The sequence below is a fragment of the Diachasmimorpha longicaudata genome, chromosome 1 (genome assembly GCF_034640455.1).
Source record: "Diachasmimorpha longicaudata isolate KC_UGA_2023 chromosome 1, iyDiaLong2, whole genome shotgun sequence".
Lineage (NCBI taxonomy): Eukaryota > Metazoa > Arthropoda > Insecta > Hymenoptera > Braconidae > Diachasmimorpha > Diachasmimorpha longicaudata.
In genome coordinates this window covers 1705248-1724044 of record NC_087225.1, presented here as the reverse complement: position 1 = coordinate 1724044, position 18797 = coordinate 1705248, and the positions used below count along the sequence as shown (strand labels likewise).

Below are 18797 nucleotides of genomic sequence, written 5' to 3'. Positions count from 1 at the left end.
ATCATTCGATTAGTATCGATGATTCAATAATCGATTAATAGGTTATTTGATAGTATGAATGATCGATTAATCGATTACTCAAACGATTCTTTCTTTGAATTCAAACGATTATTCGTTTTTCTGATTTGGAAGGTTTTTCTGTTTCTATCGCTGATAATCGATTGATCGATCGTTCGATTATATACGATAGAATCAGAAAAAAGTTTTACAGGAATATTTCGACTCAAACAACCCCCGACGTCTGGAATGAGAGAATATTGTACGTTTATTCAAATTTTGAGGAACTTTCATGGGAAATTTGAACTTAAAGCTTGTGACAGAGTATAAGTACTCTCTTTCAAGTAATTTGATTGCTCTTCATTAACGAATACTTCTTCTTTCCAGGAAGAAAGAACATAAAATATGTCATGCCAAAAGAGTCAACAGCGAACCTCCACCCACTTTAATGTAATTGAATGTTACAACAAATCAATACGGAAATTTATTATACCGTCAGGAAAATTGATTTCCACGGACGATTGATCATCAATTGTTTGGACCGTAGCACTGAATGCGGTTTAGGAGGACAAAAATTACGGAGTTTCACATTTTACTGAAAATTCAGTGCAATCCCAGAATTTGGATCAGCACAAAGACGAAAATTCTATGGTCCATTCAAATGTCCAAGTTAATTTACATATTCAGTGGTAAATTCAAATTAAAATACAAAATGTTTGGGTTGCCCATCAATTTTCCCAGAAGAATTGAATTGGAATTTATAAATTTCCAATAACGAAAAAAATTGAATTTGCAATGGAAATTAAATTGTGTTTGTAATTTACGCGAAGTGTATAGTAAAATTCAGATTAAACTTTTCGACAATGTAAAGGGGTACAACCCAATCCATACAAAGGTTCAAATTATTCATTATAATTACAAAAATTGCTATCAAAAAGTAAGAAAAATAGACCCCAGTGTTTTTCCGCAATTTAAGTGTTTTCAAATTTTCTGTACTTTTATATACTTCATATATTTTTCCTAAATTCTTTGTAGACATCAATTGAAAAAAATAGAAGCAGAAATATTGAGAAAAACCGTCCTCTACTTGAGAAGAAAGTTCCTATCGATTGTCAAAAAACTAAGGCCATGGACTCATTGACACATTTGGCATTGAATATCTCATATTCAGCGGATGAAGAACCATGAAGTTTTCGTGAATAATAAATAAAAATGTGGAACATATATACACATAAATGAAAACGCTTCCCAGAGCCCCGGAAGACACGTAAATTATCACATTTAAGAAATAATTGAATTGCGTAAATTTTAGTCAACAACAGTAACCATCCACCAACAGAGACCATAGAACAGAGTATTCCACCATAATCTCTATAGCTGTAAACCAAATAAATTTTCTGCCTCCAATTTTCCCAAAAACCTTCACCATGTTCTGTTCATTGGTAGATACCTGTAAAAGTGATCCATTTGGTGGTGCACTATTATCATTCGGATAATCATCAACTTTCACCCACTGAATGAACGGCTCAAGATCCGAAACTATTGGACATCTGAATGTAACGTTGCTGTAGAATACAACAGTTTCGTTCTTCGGAAAGCCCTCGTTGATGTACGGCTTATGTGGAAAGCGCTCTAGCGATTTTTACATTTAACTTTTATATTTTTAACAATTCCCTCGTGATATTTCTGGATACCACCTCTACATGTTATGGAACAACTCATCATTTCAATATATCCTTAGACAATTCATCACAGGTAATTTCATTATCACAGCACATTTCATCGTTAGGGAGACTCTCTATAGCAGATTTCATCACTCCTTTAATTCATCATTTCAATCGATTACTGGACAATTCATGGCAGTAAACAGAATAGAGTTTACATCTAAGACGGGAAGTTTACAAAACATTCCACATTTTGAGATTGAATTGTCGATTACATAAAATTTATTCACTTCGCAGTGATGAATTGTCCGTGTGACAAATAATGCTGTAATAATTAGCTCGTCTGATCAATAATACTATGATGAAGTGTCCTCGTAATGAGTATTTCTAATGAAATGAAAATCATAGAAAATATTCTATGATTTTCATAGTACAATTTGTACTATGAAACATTTTTGTAATAACAAAATTGTACTATGTAGAGGTGATACCATATTTCTGTAATGAAGTCGTTAAATAAGATGACTCAATTCCAATATTGTTCTCAAATCGATTGAGCGAATGATGAGAGCTCAATATCACTTGACCCCAAAAGTTGTTTTATTTGATTCAAGTACATACAACTCGCAGTAAAATGATTGATACGTCCCCTACTATCTTATGTATTTTTAATTAGGTCTAGTAATTGATACTTGTCTCTCAAGAAAAGAATATCCCAATAAAAATACTTTTCCTATCAGTGTACTCATACGAAGAGTGAGAGAAAACTTGGATTTAGAGTTCTGTTCACTGAACTAGAAAATTTTAGGACAAACTCTGTTCAGAGTTTGTCACGCGACAACAACCTCAACGATTTTTTTTATTTATAGGAATTTAAGGCATCTGATTTACCACTTGACTACTACTACTTTACAATTAACGATAATTAAGGGTAATAAATTATTTATCCATTTAAAATCTTACCTACGACGTCGACTTTAAAGGTGTGGTTGATGCAACCAAGATGATTGCAGACGATGCAGGTGTAGTTTCCACCATCATCAACAACCAAATCTTCGACCCTCAGCGTCCATCTGGATGTGATAATGGGACCTACACTTCGTGTTGGTTCTTCGTTATTCTTCAGCCACGTAATGTTGGGTCTGGGATTACCAACACTGGGGCAACGTAGTTTCAGCATATTCCCAGCTGGTTTCACTACTGATGTATGCAATTCATCAGATTTGTTGAATATTGGTGGACTCTCGGGTACCGTTGCATTGTGATCGCCTGCATTTTCATTCTCCCCTTTGTCATTGTCAAGATCTGTTTCCAGGTGGAGGGAACGAGCCTCTGGTAGGTCTGAAACATAATTATTTTATCCATCATAATTGATTGTCTAATGCATTTTGATTACCGTATCTATGGTCTGACAAATTAATTTAGTAGCAAAAAAGCTTTTCTTCAGATTTTCGCTAATAAATCTGTGGGACTTAATTATTCGTTCTCCATCTATTGAAATTTAGTTAATTTTATTATTTTTTGAGTTTTTTTTCATCGATTGTTCTCCAATAAAGTCAAGAAAATGTTCTGAATTGAGGGAATGATGAGTTTGAAAATAAGTTTGCAAGTTCTGACCGACGTTGGTGATGGAGACGATATAAAAAATTATTGTTATAATTCTACTGCAGATTATTTAATCCAAGCATATCAGAGATGGTAAACTTCAATATTGATCGATTCATTCCTCCAACAGGTTTTATTGTCTTTATCACCAGTTTTAGTGTTGATTAACAGAAATGTGAAAAATTCCCACTCTAATATCCTCGTATATATTGTTTAAAAAAATTACGGTTACGCCATCAGCAGTTTCCTGAATAATCTGCATAAATATCAGTCACCGCAAAAAAAAATTAATTATGAAATTTTACACAAAAAGGGTTTCTACATTCTTTTCCCTTTGACGATACATTTGAAAATAGAAGCGCGCACAGGCTCGCGCTCAAATTTATATTTTTCTATCTGCGGTCCCGTTCTATACTTTTGGATAGTAGGGGAGAAGAAGTGTGTATCGGCAATTATACTAAAAATCACAATAATAATAATGACAATGGTAATTAAAAAAATGTAAACCCATGAAATGGAAAATTCAATGAAATTTCAAGAAATGCAACGAAAATTTCAAGAAATGTAAAGGAAATTCTAAAGGAAATTGAAAATAGGTAATGCAATTGCCTAATTACCATAGAAATAGTTAATCCAATAAAATTTAACCCAAAAAAATCGTTAATGTGTTCCATAATATCAAATTGTACAGGTTATTCACTTGAAAAATAAAAAAAGAATAGTTTTTGCGACCATAATCTTTTTTATAGATCCAATTAGGGTATAAATAATGTTACGAAAATGTTTGCTGTCTCTCTTAGATTGTGAAACTATCATCAAGAACTGGGAAAATTGAACATCAACTGAATCCCCTCACCCCATTCCCACTACTATATTTAAATTGACTTGTTTAAGGTTCAATCTTCAAATAGAATGGCTTTAAGAGAAATGACTTACTCCTGGCACCAATATCAAGCTCATTGGTTTCCTCTTCAGGTCTGAGCGCTCCCATGATGCTGTCAAGGCCCGCACTCTCGCTCTGATATCCATCATTCTGCGCTCCCTCAACTTTAATTGTGATGTTTCTCCACTCTAACGAGCTACTACTCGTCAGCCTACATCCGTAATTTCCCTGGTCCATCATATCCACATATTTAAATCTCAAGGCCTGTTTGAGCACCCGAATTCTCGAGGAAATCCCCCGAAATTGTGTGTCCTTCTTGAACCATGTCACCTCCTCGTTTTCAAAAGTTGCTGGGCACCGGACAATTAACTTCTCCCCTTCCTGCAGTATCACCTCTTTCTTGAATGTATCTGAAATTATCGTGTTAATTAAATTATCTATCCAGAACAGATTTATTTCTGCCAATTTGATTGGCAGTACAATTCTAAATGAATTCGCACTAATTCACACACACAATGTGAGTTAATTGTGGTTTAGAAAGATATAATTAACCTATTAGTAACATGAACTTCAACAAAACTATAAATTTTGTAATAATCACTCGACCTCTGATGCTTTCATATCAAAAGTTATGATCATACCAAATTTTAATCTGCTATCCCAATTTTTCATAACATAAAAACATAAAAAAACAGAAAAATGGCAATATCTCGCGTTTTTTATGCCTACGGCTATACTTATTTTGACAGCTATCATAAGTTGAGGATTCAGAGTTTTAGTTATAAATTTTATAGTATTTTCTTTGCAATTTTCTCAAAATTAATCTTCGAAATTGCGAACTTTCCAGCACACACACACACACACACATGTGATATAGAAAACTGCCCTTTCCCCCGCTTGATAACATTCTAGATATCTTGTAATTGAAAATGTAAAATAAATTTGAAAACAGTAAAATTATTTTTGCCCTCTTCCGGAATCGTGAATCAGGAAAACTTCAATTCTGGGAAATGTATTGGATACCACAGCATCATCGACATGCTTTTTCAGTTCTGAGCGTTATAATACAGGCGCCAGAGGAGCTTTAGTCTAAACGCCCACGGATTTCTCATAAAATAAAAAAAGCACGTAAACACTGGGAATTTCAAACTTCATAATATTTTCGCGGATATATTTACTGGTGAGAGAAAATTGTTATCTTTGATGAATTATTTTTATGAATTGCTGGGGACTGGTGGTAATGTTTTCAAGTGTGATTGATAGATCGTCAGTAATTTTCCACTTTGCTACTCTTTATTTAGAGTCCTATTGCCGAGTGGTAAAAACAGAACAGGAAATACCTCGAGAACAAGCTGTTTCACAGATTTTTTTCGCAGATATCTGGATGAAAAAGTTTGGCAAAAAAATATTGGAGGTTCATTTCACAATTTAAGGAGTTATGAAGAGAGTTTGGGATATTATTCTCCACATAAATAGTTTAGGAGAAATTTTCATGATATAATGGAGCAATGAAAGAGAAAAAACATAATTAATTGTGATCTAGATCGTAGCTCTCACTTTGTTCTACAAAATTATTGCTTGAAAATTATTGGGCCAGCTTCAGACCCCAAGATAATTACAGAACTTCGTATTCCCTCTTTGTATGAAAACAATCACTTGAAAACGTTAGGTATGAGCTATAAAATTTTATTGAATTTCTATCGATCTTTACATTCGTATTTATCCAACTCTATTAAGGATGTACAGGCAAGATATAAAAATGAAGCCAATTTTTTTTTTTTTTCGAAACAGCCGTTTTGACCCGCGTTCTTGCGGTGAAAGTGGAAAAATACTCAGATCGAGCGTAAACATGCAGCCAATATCATGAAACTTTATTCATCCATGAGAACTTAATAAACATATCTTCTAGGAAAATAATAACATTCATTGAGATCGTTTTTCACTTGTAGTTAACAAAAAAACCACAAAAAAAATGATTTTGTGCGCGTGCAGCTCAACGTCGCGACAAAATTGCGCAAAAACCTCTAAATTATTCATAATCGATTCAAAACGATGGATTACATAGTTGATAATATGGTTTTTGTTAATTGAATCGAACATTTCTAAATTAATTTATATTCACGTTTCTTCATACCCTTTTGTTATCAAGTCAAACAAGTTTCATATCTATTTGAGGTGACACGATATTATCGTAGATTTCCCTTGGACCAAGTTGAACATTCATTTATTATCTTCGAATAATCATCTGCAATTTCACGAAAATTTGTCGAGATCAAATTAATATATGACAGATACATCGAGAATGTTTAATAAAATATGACAAGCTGGCTAACTCTGAAAAAAAATATGGCATTGGCTCGACGTCGGCACTTGCTTCTCTCAACTGTATGATTTTCTATTCATTATTAACAGTCGAATTAAAAATATTTTAATGAATGTTTCGTGTGTAAGAAAATTAAATAGTGAAAAAACCATTATTTGTCATATATGCTGTAAACATTCATTTGAAAAAGGCCAATTTTTCTCGTTCAGGGATTAGTTTTCTGCAAAAATACCGTGGATTCCCCTTCGCCTCACCTCCCACATATCACCATCGCCAGAAAACCATTAAAATATTTAATATCAAAATTCAGTTGCATTCGATTCGTCAGATATTTAAAAAAATGATCTCATTTCAAATTTTCTGTTGAATTGTTTTCCTCCTGATTTTTCCTGTTCCTTCCTTAGATTCCATAAAGACAATCACAATTTTAAAAAAATATGTATTATTACAAAATTTGACATTAAAGAATCCCCAAAAAATAAATTATAAATTAAAAAAAAACTTTTCAATTCCAGTCGCATTCTCATAAAAGTGGAAAATTAATTTTTTGTAATCGCATTTTTCCAATAAAATTTTCCCACAACTGCAGCACAATAATTCCTCCCTAAAAATTCACAGCAATAATAAAACATTACTGAACGTAACAAGGACATTAACAAAACAATTTTCTAATTCCCATTCCACCACTTCGCGCCCCTCAATGAAATACATTTGACCGAGATACGTCAAAGTGTCGATTGGGGAAGGAAGTTGTCCTCGACAATGATGAGAGACAGTTTCACCAATCGAAGCCACGATTTCCTGGCTATTACCAGACTTTAACACCTCTCCCAAGATTTTTTTCATTATCTCATTCATGAGAAATCCTCGAGTAGCGGAAAATCTTGGTGAATTCACGTCCCGTTAAACTTTGGATTAACGCCAGCAACCAAAACTGAGATTTTGAATTACCACGACACCATCAGGGAGTGTCACCCTTTAGACGCGCGGAAAACATCTAAAATTCTAACGTACCGTGTGTGCAAATCTAATTATAGTCACTGATGTCTAGTGTAAACTGAGAAACGTCTCGTGCTTTTCGTTGCAATTTTCATTCGCATTCTTGATTCAACATTGCAGTCTCACTATCAATGAAATCTCCCTCTCCCCTTCTCTGTCTCTCTCTCTCTCTCTCTCTCTCTGTGTTTGACTTTATCATTTGCCTTCTGTTTTTTCCGTTGAAGATAGGAGGGTACTGGTGCAATTTCTTTGATTAAACATCCTGTTTCTTGCTGACAACAGCAATAAATCTTCTTTCAGAAAAATTACCTCGCGAATGAATCCATCTTTCTTTTATTTATTTATTTGCATCTGTAACGCCTCTAGTCCATGTAAAAAAACATTTATTTTCTAGATAAATTGATAACAATCAATTTCGTTCAATTGCATTTATCTTCATAAGGAAGGAATAGTGTTAGGAGTCATGCAGACAATTTTTGATTAACAAATAAAAAATATTATTTATGTACAGATTTTTTTTTTCAATTCCTAGTTTCATTTTAACCCTTTTAGAGAGTTATTCATGTCGCCATTAATAATAATTGTTCACTTCATTTAAACTGGTATTTCTTTTCAACTTTCTCATTTCTCGGTGAAGTTATTCATTAATTTTGTTTTACTTGTTTGCGAAGTTTAACGAATTCAAATGGTTTTCGATGAGAAATTTGATAAAAAAGGGCTGATATTAGTGGTTCTTAACGTCAGCAATTGTTCAATTTGTTGACACAATTGTGTAATAGGAATTAAGCTAACTATGAAATATATGTAACAATTTAAAAATATATATGTTATGCATTATCTATAATATATAATACACAATATCCAATATTATATATTTTATTGTTGGGTATTTTTTCTTTTCTTCGTTCCCAGTTAAATTGCTTTTGGGATCGTCTCTTTCTCTGTCGTTATTTTTTTCTCTTCGTTTTTCTTTGCTAGACGCGTTTTTACATTTTTTACCTCAAATAAACGACTTTAAAAAAAAAAAAAAAATCCCACCTATACGAATTGAGAAAAAATTACGAAATTACATATTTAATCAATTTTCAATTCAATTAATATTTTTACCGTTTAATATAATTTTAAGCCTGATAAGAGCTAGAGAATCCGCGTCCTCAAGAGATTTGCAATCTCCAGAAAAACTTTTACATTTTCTTTGTATGAAAAGAAATAAAAATATTTTTTAAAAATCAAGAAACTTCCCATAACTCACACAAAAATTTTCAAAGATCTGTGTTCTTTTCAACAAATGCCCGCGGTTCTTTCGCAGGTAAAACAAAATTCTTCAAAAAGTCCTTGACATTTTCCAGAGAAAAGGCATTTTCTATTTGATTTCGCTTCGATATTTCCCTTTGTTATCTCAGAAAAGAGTTACTTTGTAATATTCTTCATTAAACATCCTGCCTCTCTTCAAAAACAGTGACAAGCCTTGTGTTCCAGAAAGACCCTCTCAAGGCGAATGAAATTTAGTTTATTTTCCAACCGCAGCTCAGGCCGTCTGGATCGCATGTGATTCCAAATTTGTTCGGACCAATTTTTTTGTCTACTTCGCCTCGAGTAAATCACTTTGCACTACGAATTCTTCGCATTGCATTCTATCCCATCCTCACTAAGTACTTTTTTTTTTTTCAAATGTTGTCAGGGTTCATTAGGAGTTTTTATCATTTTTTTTTCTATTTTCGCTCATTATTATGATGCTAAAAATTGTATTTGAAACTCATGATGACGTCACGAGCCATCTGGTGGGCGCAGAGATTTTGTACGAGAATAGCAACGATTTTCTAGAGGCGTGCAACAGACGAGACGTGCAAAAACTCGCCGCAGGGAATATACCCAGGGAATTGCGCCACCGTTAGCGAGGGATTTTTGAATGACCCCCGAGGTGACAAAAGCATCAGTGGCGACATCCAATCATTTTACCATGGTTTGTTTCTTCAAGTCAGACACATCATCTTCTCCGAACTTCCTCGGCACCACGAACAGCAGTCCCCATAGTCAAACGCTCGAGGGGAAACCACATTACTAAAGAAGAAGTCGGGGTATTCTCGAATTTCGAGAATCGATTGCATTTTAATCGATTTATGAAAATCCAACTCGATACATAGTATTCTAGGAGTGGATGTGCTGGTCTCGAATCATCAACTTTTGAGAATCGATTCCATTGTACTAAAGGGGAAGACAAATGATCGAATTTCGATTTTTTATAAATCGATTCTTATCCACATTACTAGGGTAGAGGATACGATCTTCTTAAATTATCGAATTTTGAGATTTAATTAAAAATAATGGATTTATGAAAGTAATTGATTTTTATCCACGTCATATCCGGTCGAACTTCCGGAGTATTTGGTGCACGTTTTTTTATACTAGTTTTTAAATATTTTTAAATAACGAGGAATAGGTTCACTAACGCTTACATGTCGGTCTCTTTTTTCAGCTCGAAGTGGGGGAAAGAATGATTGATTGGGACGCAAGGTGAAACACAACGCCCTGAGGTAGATGCGTCTCTTGGGTTTGGTGGCGTTGGGGGGGCTATATATAGTTGGAAGCTTAGTTCCCGGGGCACGCGCCGGCTGTAAATTAATTCTGACTTTTTTTTTGTTGCAAGTGAGGCCACGGAAATGTACATATGCACGTATGCTCACAAACCTGTGGCTTTTTGGGGGCTGGATCATAGAAATCGTGTTTGTGGATTAGGTCATTCTCCGGAGGGTGAACCATGTATGAAGAAAATCATCTCGACGTAGAAAACGAATAATTCTACGAGGAGACAAGGTGACAAGAGAAGTAACAGATAATTTTTGGAATGAGATCAAAACCCGATTCACGGATTTCCGAAGTCAATTCAAATGTGAATAGCACTGAGAAACGTCCAATAAAATTATATAGCAGGGAATCAGTGTCAAAGGAATAGGTTCAGCTCTACTACAGGGACACTACTAAGACTTGGTGTAATAACTGGACATTTCCACGAGAAACAATAGTTACTATTAATCGTATAAGAGCCAACCATTAGCAGCCTCCGTGGAAAGAATTGGAATAATCAATGACCACCCCAGTTGCTACAGTTGTTCTACCCTTTTAGAGCTCGCTGATGTCCTCTGGATTCACTGTAACTGAACCCCGGGTTCATGCCAAACGCATCCACAGAATGATACAGACAATCGAAGCTGAGAACGAGGATGCCTCCAGGATGAAGGAGATTGATTAAATTTAGGAAATATTTCGCGGAGTATAAGAGATTAGTGACTGAGTTTTAATCGCGTTGAATTAAAATCTCTCATCAATGCATTCTTGTAATAACTTTACCAATTGTTTACACTGTAAACTAATGCGTGGGTTACTCCTGTACCTACAGATGAGTCGCAGGGATGTTATTAGTTAAACTAGCCGCAAGGTTTTCGAGCATCACCAGTTCACCCATAGGCATTCTATCCTCTAGGAGATGCGAGCTCTAGGAGAGCTCGCATCAAGCTGTATTCAAGTCTCAATGTCTACGTACAGGGAGCAATACATAATTTATCTCTCGCGATGCAATGACCAAGCAAGAACCCAGATGTCTTACTCTTCATCAAACATTATTCTCAAGCATTACACCCAATGAGATGAGTCCCAACTCATCTCCACACTACCTCGGAATTGAAATCATGATGCCCGCCATTCCTTTAATTGTACAATTGCTACAATATTACCAGCCATTACGCCATTGAATACATTTAAATAGACAAAGTATTGTTCTCTCTTGGTAGCTCAGTGTTTCTCATTCAATAACAGAACGTCTCAGCGATAAATCCAAGCATGAACATGGCCAAGTTTATTTTTGACCAACGGTTGGGAATAATATCGGAAGAAGAGTCTGGCATTCAGTGACCCTACAATTGAACAATTGAGAGCAATCATAATAATTTCACTGGTTGGGATTATTTAACAACATAACAAATACGGGATCGTGCGATTATTTTTTTGTTTGCTACAGTGAGAGAAAAAATGGCTCCTGGCAGAAATGTGAATTGTTGAAACGAGAGGTATTTTCCTTGAAGTGGATTTATTTGAGAATCACCTAGAATAGATCGAGGAATATTGCATTGGGTGACGGGTCTTCGGGTGCAGTATTTATCACCCGAGGAATGTAAAAGATTTCTTAGAATTCACTCTTCTTATTTAGTTATTCATTGAACATAATGTCTCTGTAAAGTTTGGTACCGGAAATTAGGAATCCAAAATTAAAAGTTACGTCAGTCACAATAATGGTAGCTATTGGAAATGGGGTTTAATTAATATAAAATGAAGTGGATTTACGCTCTCTCCTCCTTTCCCTTCGAGTTCTTGAGCGGTGCAAGGATGCGAAGCTCTCCCCTCTCCTCGAGGTACTGAGCGAATGAAGCGAAGATCTCCCCCTTACGGGTTCGTGAGCGAAGCGAGAGAAAAACATAGCCCCACGTAATGTCATAAAGTAGATAATGAAAGCTATTTTTCCAAAGCGAATATGCAATTTCATTAAATGTTACTTTAAGTTACTAAATTTTCCGACAGCGTAAACCAAGTAGTTAATCCTCGCTAATTTTCTTTCTTCAACAGAACAAATCTTTTTGATACGAGGGGAGGGAGGAGCAAAACGAACTGGTGAGGTGAAATTAATCAGTGAAAGAAAACAGAGCGTGGGGTAAAATGGACTGGCGGGCAAAATTGAAGCTTCTAAAAAAACCCACCTTATTAATGACACTTCTACTCGAACTAACATTGTACAGTAAGTATTTCCCGTTAAAGTTTGTTATTCAGTACAGAGAGCACTGAATAAGAGAGAAATACCACTGACAATTATCTCCATGAAAAGTATGTATCCATAACATATTCTGTTAAGTGAAACGATCATTTAATCTTAAAAGTGAAGTAAAAATATGAAAATAACAGAATACAAAGAATTTTTATAATAAAAGCCAAAGTAGAATTATAATTACTTGTACTCTCAGATTAATTAACTATTTTTTGCCACAATGATCGCAATTGTCATATTATTTTGATAGTGCCTTTGTGTACCTTTCAACATACTAATTGACAATCAAAAATTGAAATTAAAAAATAATTAAAATAAAGTAGTACATTAAGTACATGCTAACTTCACTTATGCCTACAGTGGCGACTTCGCGAAATTTTCATAATTATATTTTATCTTTTCCCATTCATTATAGCCCACTCTCTATTGAGATACACCCTCCCTTAATTATAGAGATGATTACGTAAGGACAATATTTATTGCAAACATCTTGCGCGCTAATTTACCTGATCGACAAATAAGCTGATTCATCTGAAGCGAATAATTTTCTATCCAAATACATGGGCTAAAATAAAAATATGATGTGAGTCAAGAATGTTTATTTATGCCAAGAGTCAGTTTTTCCCGCAGTTATCCATTTTCCATTGAAATATCTCGAGCCAAAGACGATGTTTTCGACAAATTCGTGGAAGTGATATTCCGTCAGTGTTTCCAGTGCCTAGGTACAACTGACAAAGAGAGGGGCGCCCTAAAAATCTAAGGAAATGACACATGTGACTAGCAGAGAACCTCAGGTTTGTATTCCCTTCAACGAAATTTCTTCAAACCCCATATACATAAAGGTTTCGTCTCCTAACACTGTCCCCTTGATTTTGTGGGTGTATCTGCAGACCAGATGTCTCTTCTATTCGACTTTATGCTTTTAAAATCCCAAAGGTTCCTCTTCCCTTCATCTTCAAGGGACAATAAAAGTATCACGGGGAAGGTTTAGCGTCGAATAGACTGATACAAGTCAATGAAGAGATGAAAAAAATTAAGTCGTTTTTTGATTATGCTAATCGAGCGGTCAAACTTATTCGGATTGAATCTGAAGATGAATTCCTAATGTGATACAAAAACATCGATTTGGGGAGATGATAATTGCTATTGATGCGTTATTAACGATGTTCAGTAGTCCAGGCTTTTTATCGCTAGTTTTACTGCTAATTAACAGAAATGTGAAAAATTCCCCCTCAAATTTTCTTTCAATATATTGTTTAAACAAAGTATAGTTTGGGTTTTAGCATTTTTCCTGAATATCTTTGTAAATATCATTCGCCCAAAAGGACAAATTAATAAAAAATTATTCCTCATAAAGTTCTACGTAAACAAAGTTTCTGTTTTTTTTTCATTTTGATGATGTTTTGAAAATACAAGCGCGCAAAGGCTCGCGCTCAATTTTGCGCTTTTCTACCGGTGCTCCCCTTGTGTATCTTGGATGGCAGAAGAGGGGAAGCGGGTTTACCGATAGAAATAATAAAAATTGCTATAATAATAATGACAATAGTAATATATTATTTGACACGAATTCTTGTGAAAATGCGTACTTTTGGAGTAGCAGTGTATAATAATAATAATCTTTGCATTTAAATTTATTTGCCGTAAGATGGCCGGGGAACGGGAATCATTGAATGTAGTATAAACTTTTACAAATAATTTTTATATCATTCGACCTGATTTCGTGTCTGAAATTATTTCAATATTATTTACAGCTGATTGTGGCATGGTGGAGTAGCAAATGCGAATGAGCGATTCGTCTGTACTGGCCAACTCACAAGTTGGGGAGTGCGCCGCGCAGTTTTACGCGTTAGTATGTCCGATGCGATTGTTATAATAAAAAAAATGTTCAGACCTATTTTGGTTGTAATTTTATAAGGAGTAATTTTGTATTCGTTTTTTTTCTATTGTTAATATTTATCACATAAGGAATAAAAACGATAAAATCGTAAATTCACATTATTTAAATAATACATCCGGCGTGAATTTGGATGCGCATTTTTCGTTATTCTCTTTTTTAATGTTAATATAAGCGATAGAAATAGAAAAAACTTTTGTAGGAATTTTTCGATTCAAAATAGCGCGTTTTGAATGGGTAGAGTATTTGATGGTTCACTTCTCCCGTCTATTCGATTCCGACTTATTCGCACCTAAATGTGAACACTTGCACCGTTAGCATTGCATTTTCCGAAAAATCTATTAAAAGAATCTAAATATTATTTCATCAACCATAAAACGAATAACATCAATCAAAATGATGTCAAATTAATTCCGTCATATTGAAATTTACAGCTTAAACTTCCCCAGTTTAATTTACCTCATTGATATTCAAAGATTTGCCTGATTTGGAAAAATACCAAATTTTTGGAATTTTTCTCTCACAACAAACAACAGTGATTATTGCTATCGCCTTCATCTTGTAATTCGCTCCGAGTAATATTTAAACAAAATTTTTCAACTCGTCAGTAGGCGCGCTATTCCGTCAGCATTCTTGAGGCACGTGATGAGGGAATCGCTCATCGAGTTCTCGTAAAAATAGAGCTAAATATCGCTCGAGGCTGCGATGTTTTGGTTCAGCGGCAAGAATCCACTATCGGCAACACGTGGAACATTTTGAACAAACCGGAGAAACAGCGAATTGTGTTATAAGTTTATAAAAAATTACTTTTTCACACGCACGCGTAAAACGTTCTATTTTTGTGACGAAACCGGAAGTGTGCCATAATGATAAAAATCTTGATTGAAAATGTCAAAATTAAATGAGTTTTGAATTCAACATAATCGCCTTAGTTAACTAAATCTATTGGAGTTTACATTTCGAATGTTTATCAAAAATTAATTTACAGATGAATTGAATAGATCTTTGGACGATTAGTATTTCTTTTATTCTGGTGTTTCCACTTGAGATTGGAAAACATTTTTATGAGAGAAAATTCTAGGAAGTTTGGGGGTGATGTGTATGCTCTGTTTTCTTGAATGGATACAGAGGTGCATGAGTGGGACCATTGTTGATGAGAGACATCAAGTCCAGGGTGTTGTATCCCTTTAGCCTTATTAGTGAGTTCCTTTAAGGCAAGAAAGCAGAGCGGTTGTGCCTTTCCAGCATATAAAATAAAAGAATAAAACGGGATTCATATGTGAACTTCCTATGGCGCCATTTACTTGTCATGAAATGACCGGTAACCGTTGGTAATACTTCGATGTCGTACGCACACTTGAGGCTATCATTCGGGTGGGTCAGTGCTGCCAACGCCATGAATTGATTCTCACAATTTTATAATGTGAAATCGTGAATATGGGACCATTTCTATGCGCGTATCTTCATAACTAGTGATCCGAATAATATTGTTACGTGTCCCCCTTCGAATATCATTCATTTGTCTATGATCTGAACTTGGTAAGAAGAACGACTGTCTTTTGAATAACATTGGTCTTGGTGGGCCTCTCTTCGGGGCTCTTACATGACACATCATAATACTTCTTGTAATTAATAAACCGCCCCAAACATTTACCAACCTGCGTCGTCTTTATTCTTCGCTGGATATAAGAATATGAAAGATTTGCCACTGAAAAGAGCACAGACCGACCATTTACACATTGTACCTAAGGACAACGTTCTAATTAATTATTAAAAATCATCTCAAGCTAGTGGAGAGAGTAGTTGTGTCGTGTGTACCCGGTAGCGCTCGGCCTGAGTCGGTTAGGGATGGACACTCTGAGTCAAAACTTTGTGTTGGCCGATGCCCCGCCGATCTCGATCCAACACTCACTCAACGTCAAGAGTAGCCCCACTCGCATAATGTAAAATAGAGATTTTTAGATTGATAGGCAGCTTTCATCGGGCCAATCTGTCAGAATACAGAGATCATCCCGAAATGATAATGTTCATCTCTGTAGATGCTACGGGCGATTGTAGGGTGGCTCACCCATCAAGAAAATAAAAATCGATAACAGAATTGAATGAGATTGGCCTCAAATTTAATTGAGCATTAACGTCAATGCGTTCAGATTACCGTGAACTAGTTATTAGTCTCGGATCTTGATTGATTGGAACACAAATTGCAGTCCATGGCCAATCACTTGGAGATTTATGCAGTGCTGCATAGTTTGTATTGGCCATCAGCATTCCTGAGCGACTTTATCCATCGAATGCTTCTTGGAACTATCGAACAACGGTGCTCCACTACGCATTCTGATTCGCTGATGGGATCGTTTTCATAATCAAATTAAATGGAGCTCTAAATGATTTTTTTAGACTGATTTTGATGCAATTTTAACGCTTTAGGACCATCAGACAGGTATAATATTCACGAATAAAATTGCCATGGCCTATAAGCCCTACATTTATCGAATTAGAAACACAGCGATTACGTTATAAAAATATCCCATATTTTTTGGTGAACACGATTTCATTGCATAGAGTGCAGTTCATTTGGTTAATAATTTGGATGATTTTGCTGATTTAAAAAAAATCTGCATAATAATTCAGGGTATTTTCTGAATTGAATGAGATCCTTTTTAACTAATTACTAAAATTTTCAATTCAATGAGCTAAAAACCTTCCCCTCCATTTTTCCGCAGATCCTCAGACACATAAAACTGAGAACTCCTTTAATTCTAAGTGAGTTCTAAATTGTCACCTAGCAAGGTAGTCACTCCGAGCTCCAAAATTCTCTGTCGACTCGGTGGTTGAATAACTAGTGTTTCTCGATTAACATATCAGTTTATTTCAACAATAAATCTGTGTTCAAAATTTATTTATTGAGAATCCAACAGGAGTTAAGGAATAATTACAGTGCAAATGGAATCGGCTAATTATCGAGTGATAAAGGCTCAAATATAATGTAAACGTTCATGTGGGAACCCCAATTTTAATCGGTCAGGGGTTGGTTGTCTTCAAGAAGACTTCCCTCTCCCTCACTTACTACATATTTGCTCATCGCCTGAGCATCCTTAATCAGAGAGAACAACGAGGATCTCTTATTGAAAATACAACCGTAAGTTGGAATAGAGTTTGAACTCACCTAAACGAACAACCCGAGATGTAGCTCCCACCACGAGTAGCGTAGTAATAAAAAAAATCACTTGAATATTTGTCGCCATCCTGTCTGGTTCCTGTAAACTCCACTTGCAATCAACTCGACACCGTCATGAGTGTAAACCTACAAAATAAAATCAATAATCCGTGAAAAATAAATTCCCTGATACGGTTTATTAACTCTCTATTTACTGAGAAGTGTTTTCAAACTTCTTTTTAATTTCATTTTTGCGAAAAAGAGTCTCTCGTTTCTCTCGCATCGAACGGAGTCCCCTTTCGTTCTTTGGCAATTATCCAAGTGCCGAAAATGCACTCCAGAGGTTTAAGGGTTTACCGTTGAAATATTCGAGGGCAGTTGCATGTTTCGAGACTCGATTTTTTCTGGTGGCTCAAGGGAAGGGATCATGAATTTCAAAGAGAGAACGTGGAGATACACTTCGCCGTGTTTACAATCGTTGTGAAATACAAAAATAGATGTGGCTGAAAGGGGAGTACATTTAATTCTACCATCTTTGCATTGAGTGCATTCCAAAGTGGAAAATTTTATTTGTTACCTACCATTGTCAACACGATTTATGAGTGTCTATTTGTCATGACTTTTTTTCGTCAGCAGAGTGCAAAAGAGGATTTATGGTCTAGTTAGCGGTTGAAGAGGTGTAAGTGGCTACCACTTTTGAACGCACATTCCATTATGTTTCTTGGTTTTTATTATCTTTATCGGAATTCCATCAACATCTGGCATCGTTCACACGTAAATCTAGATGTAAACGAGACCTGACTCGAGAATACATGAAATCATTTTCGATATACCTCGAAATATTTATGAAAAGATGTTGGAAATATTGTTCTATTAGTCATTGACATTTTTCAGACAGATTATGTTATATTGTTACGTTATTGTATTTTTAGTGATTTATTTATTTGAAAATATTGATGAATAAGGAAACGATATATTCTGTGAGTCGACTGGGTGTGAGGAAATTAAATTATAATAGTGAGATGACAACTTTATATTCCGTCTCTACTGCTTTAATTGTTTGTGGAACTAATAAAATCACGTTTATTAAAATAGACGGTTATAAAGTAAGAAAGATGAAATTATGCGTCTAAACATTGGTAGAGACAATTAATGAATGAATCACATCAAGAAAACAAAGTGGGAGTGGTGGTAAACTTCGAGGAGAAATTTTAGAGAGAGAAAGAATAGTTTTTACTAGATTGTGTGTGTGCGAAGAGATGAAATGATGTGAGAGGTGTTACAAAATTTTACAATCTATTGTTGGAGATGGACAAGACCTCCCCAGGGCTCGAATATGGTCCAGTTTGTTGACAGCACAATTAGTTGTTATTTGTTGTTATTTTGTACTTGGGGAATTTTTTTATAGCACTCGAAATGAATTTAGTAAATTAATTAGATGGCTAATGGTCCACCACTCTCC

At 35.1% G+C, this 18797-nt stretch overlaps 1 protein-coding gene across 2 annotated transcripts in view; it reads right to left on the bottom strand.

Moving 5' to 3' along the window:
• Positions 1-18797, bottom strand: part of LOC135166298 (fibroblast growth factor receptor homolog 1-like) — a 65334-nt gene that overhangs the window by 10067 nt on the left and 36470 nt on the right. Inside the window, exons 2-5 of one of the 2 annotated variants that reach the window (XM_064128427.1) lie at positions 17345-17482; positions 4203-4559; positions 2625-3002; positions 1448-1629 (exon numbers count right to left, since the gene is read on the bottom strand). In XM_064128427.1, coding sequence (XP_063984497.1) covers positions 1448-1629; positions 2625-3002; positions 4203-4559; positions 17345-17423 — 996 coding nt within the window. In that variant the 5' untranslated portion in view covers positions 17424-17482. The remainder of the gene's footprint in view (positions 1-1447; positions 1630-2624; positions 3003-4202; positions 4560-17344; positions 17483-18797) is intronic. The other variant, XM_064128426.1, reaches the window with a different exon arrangement.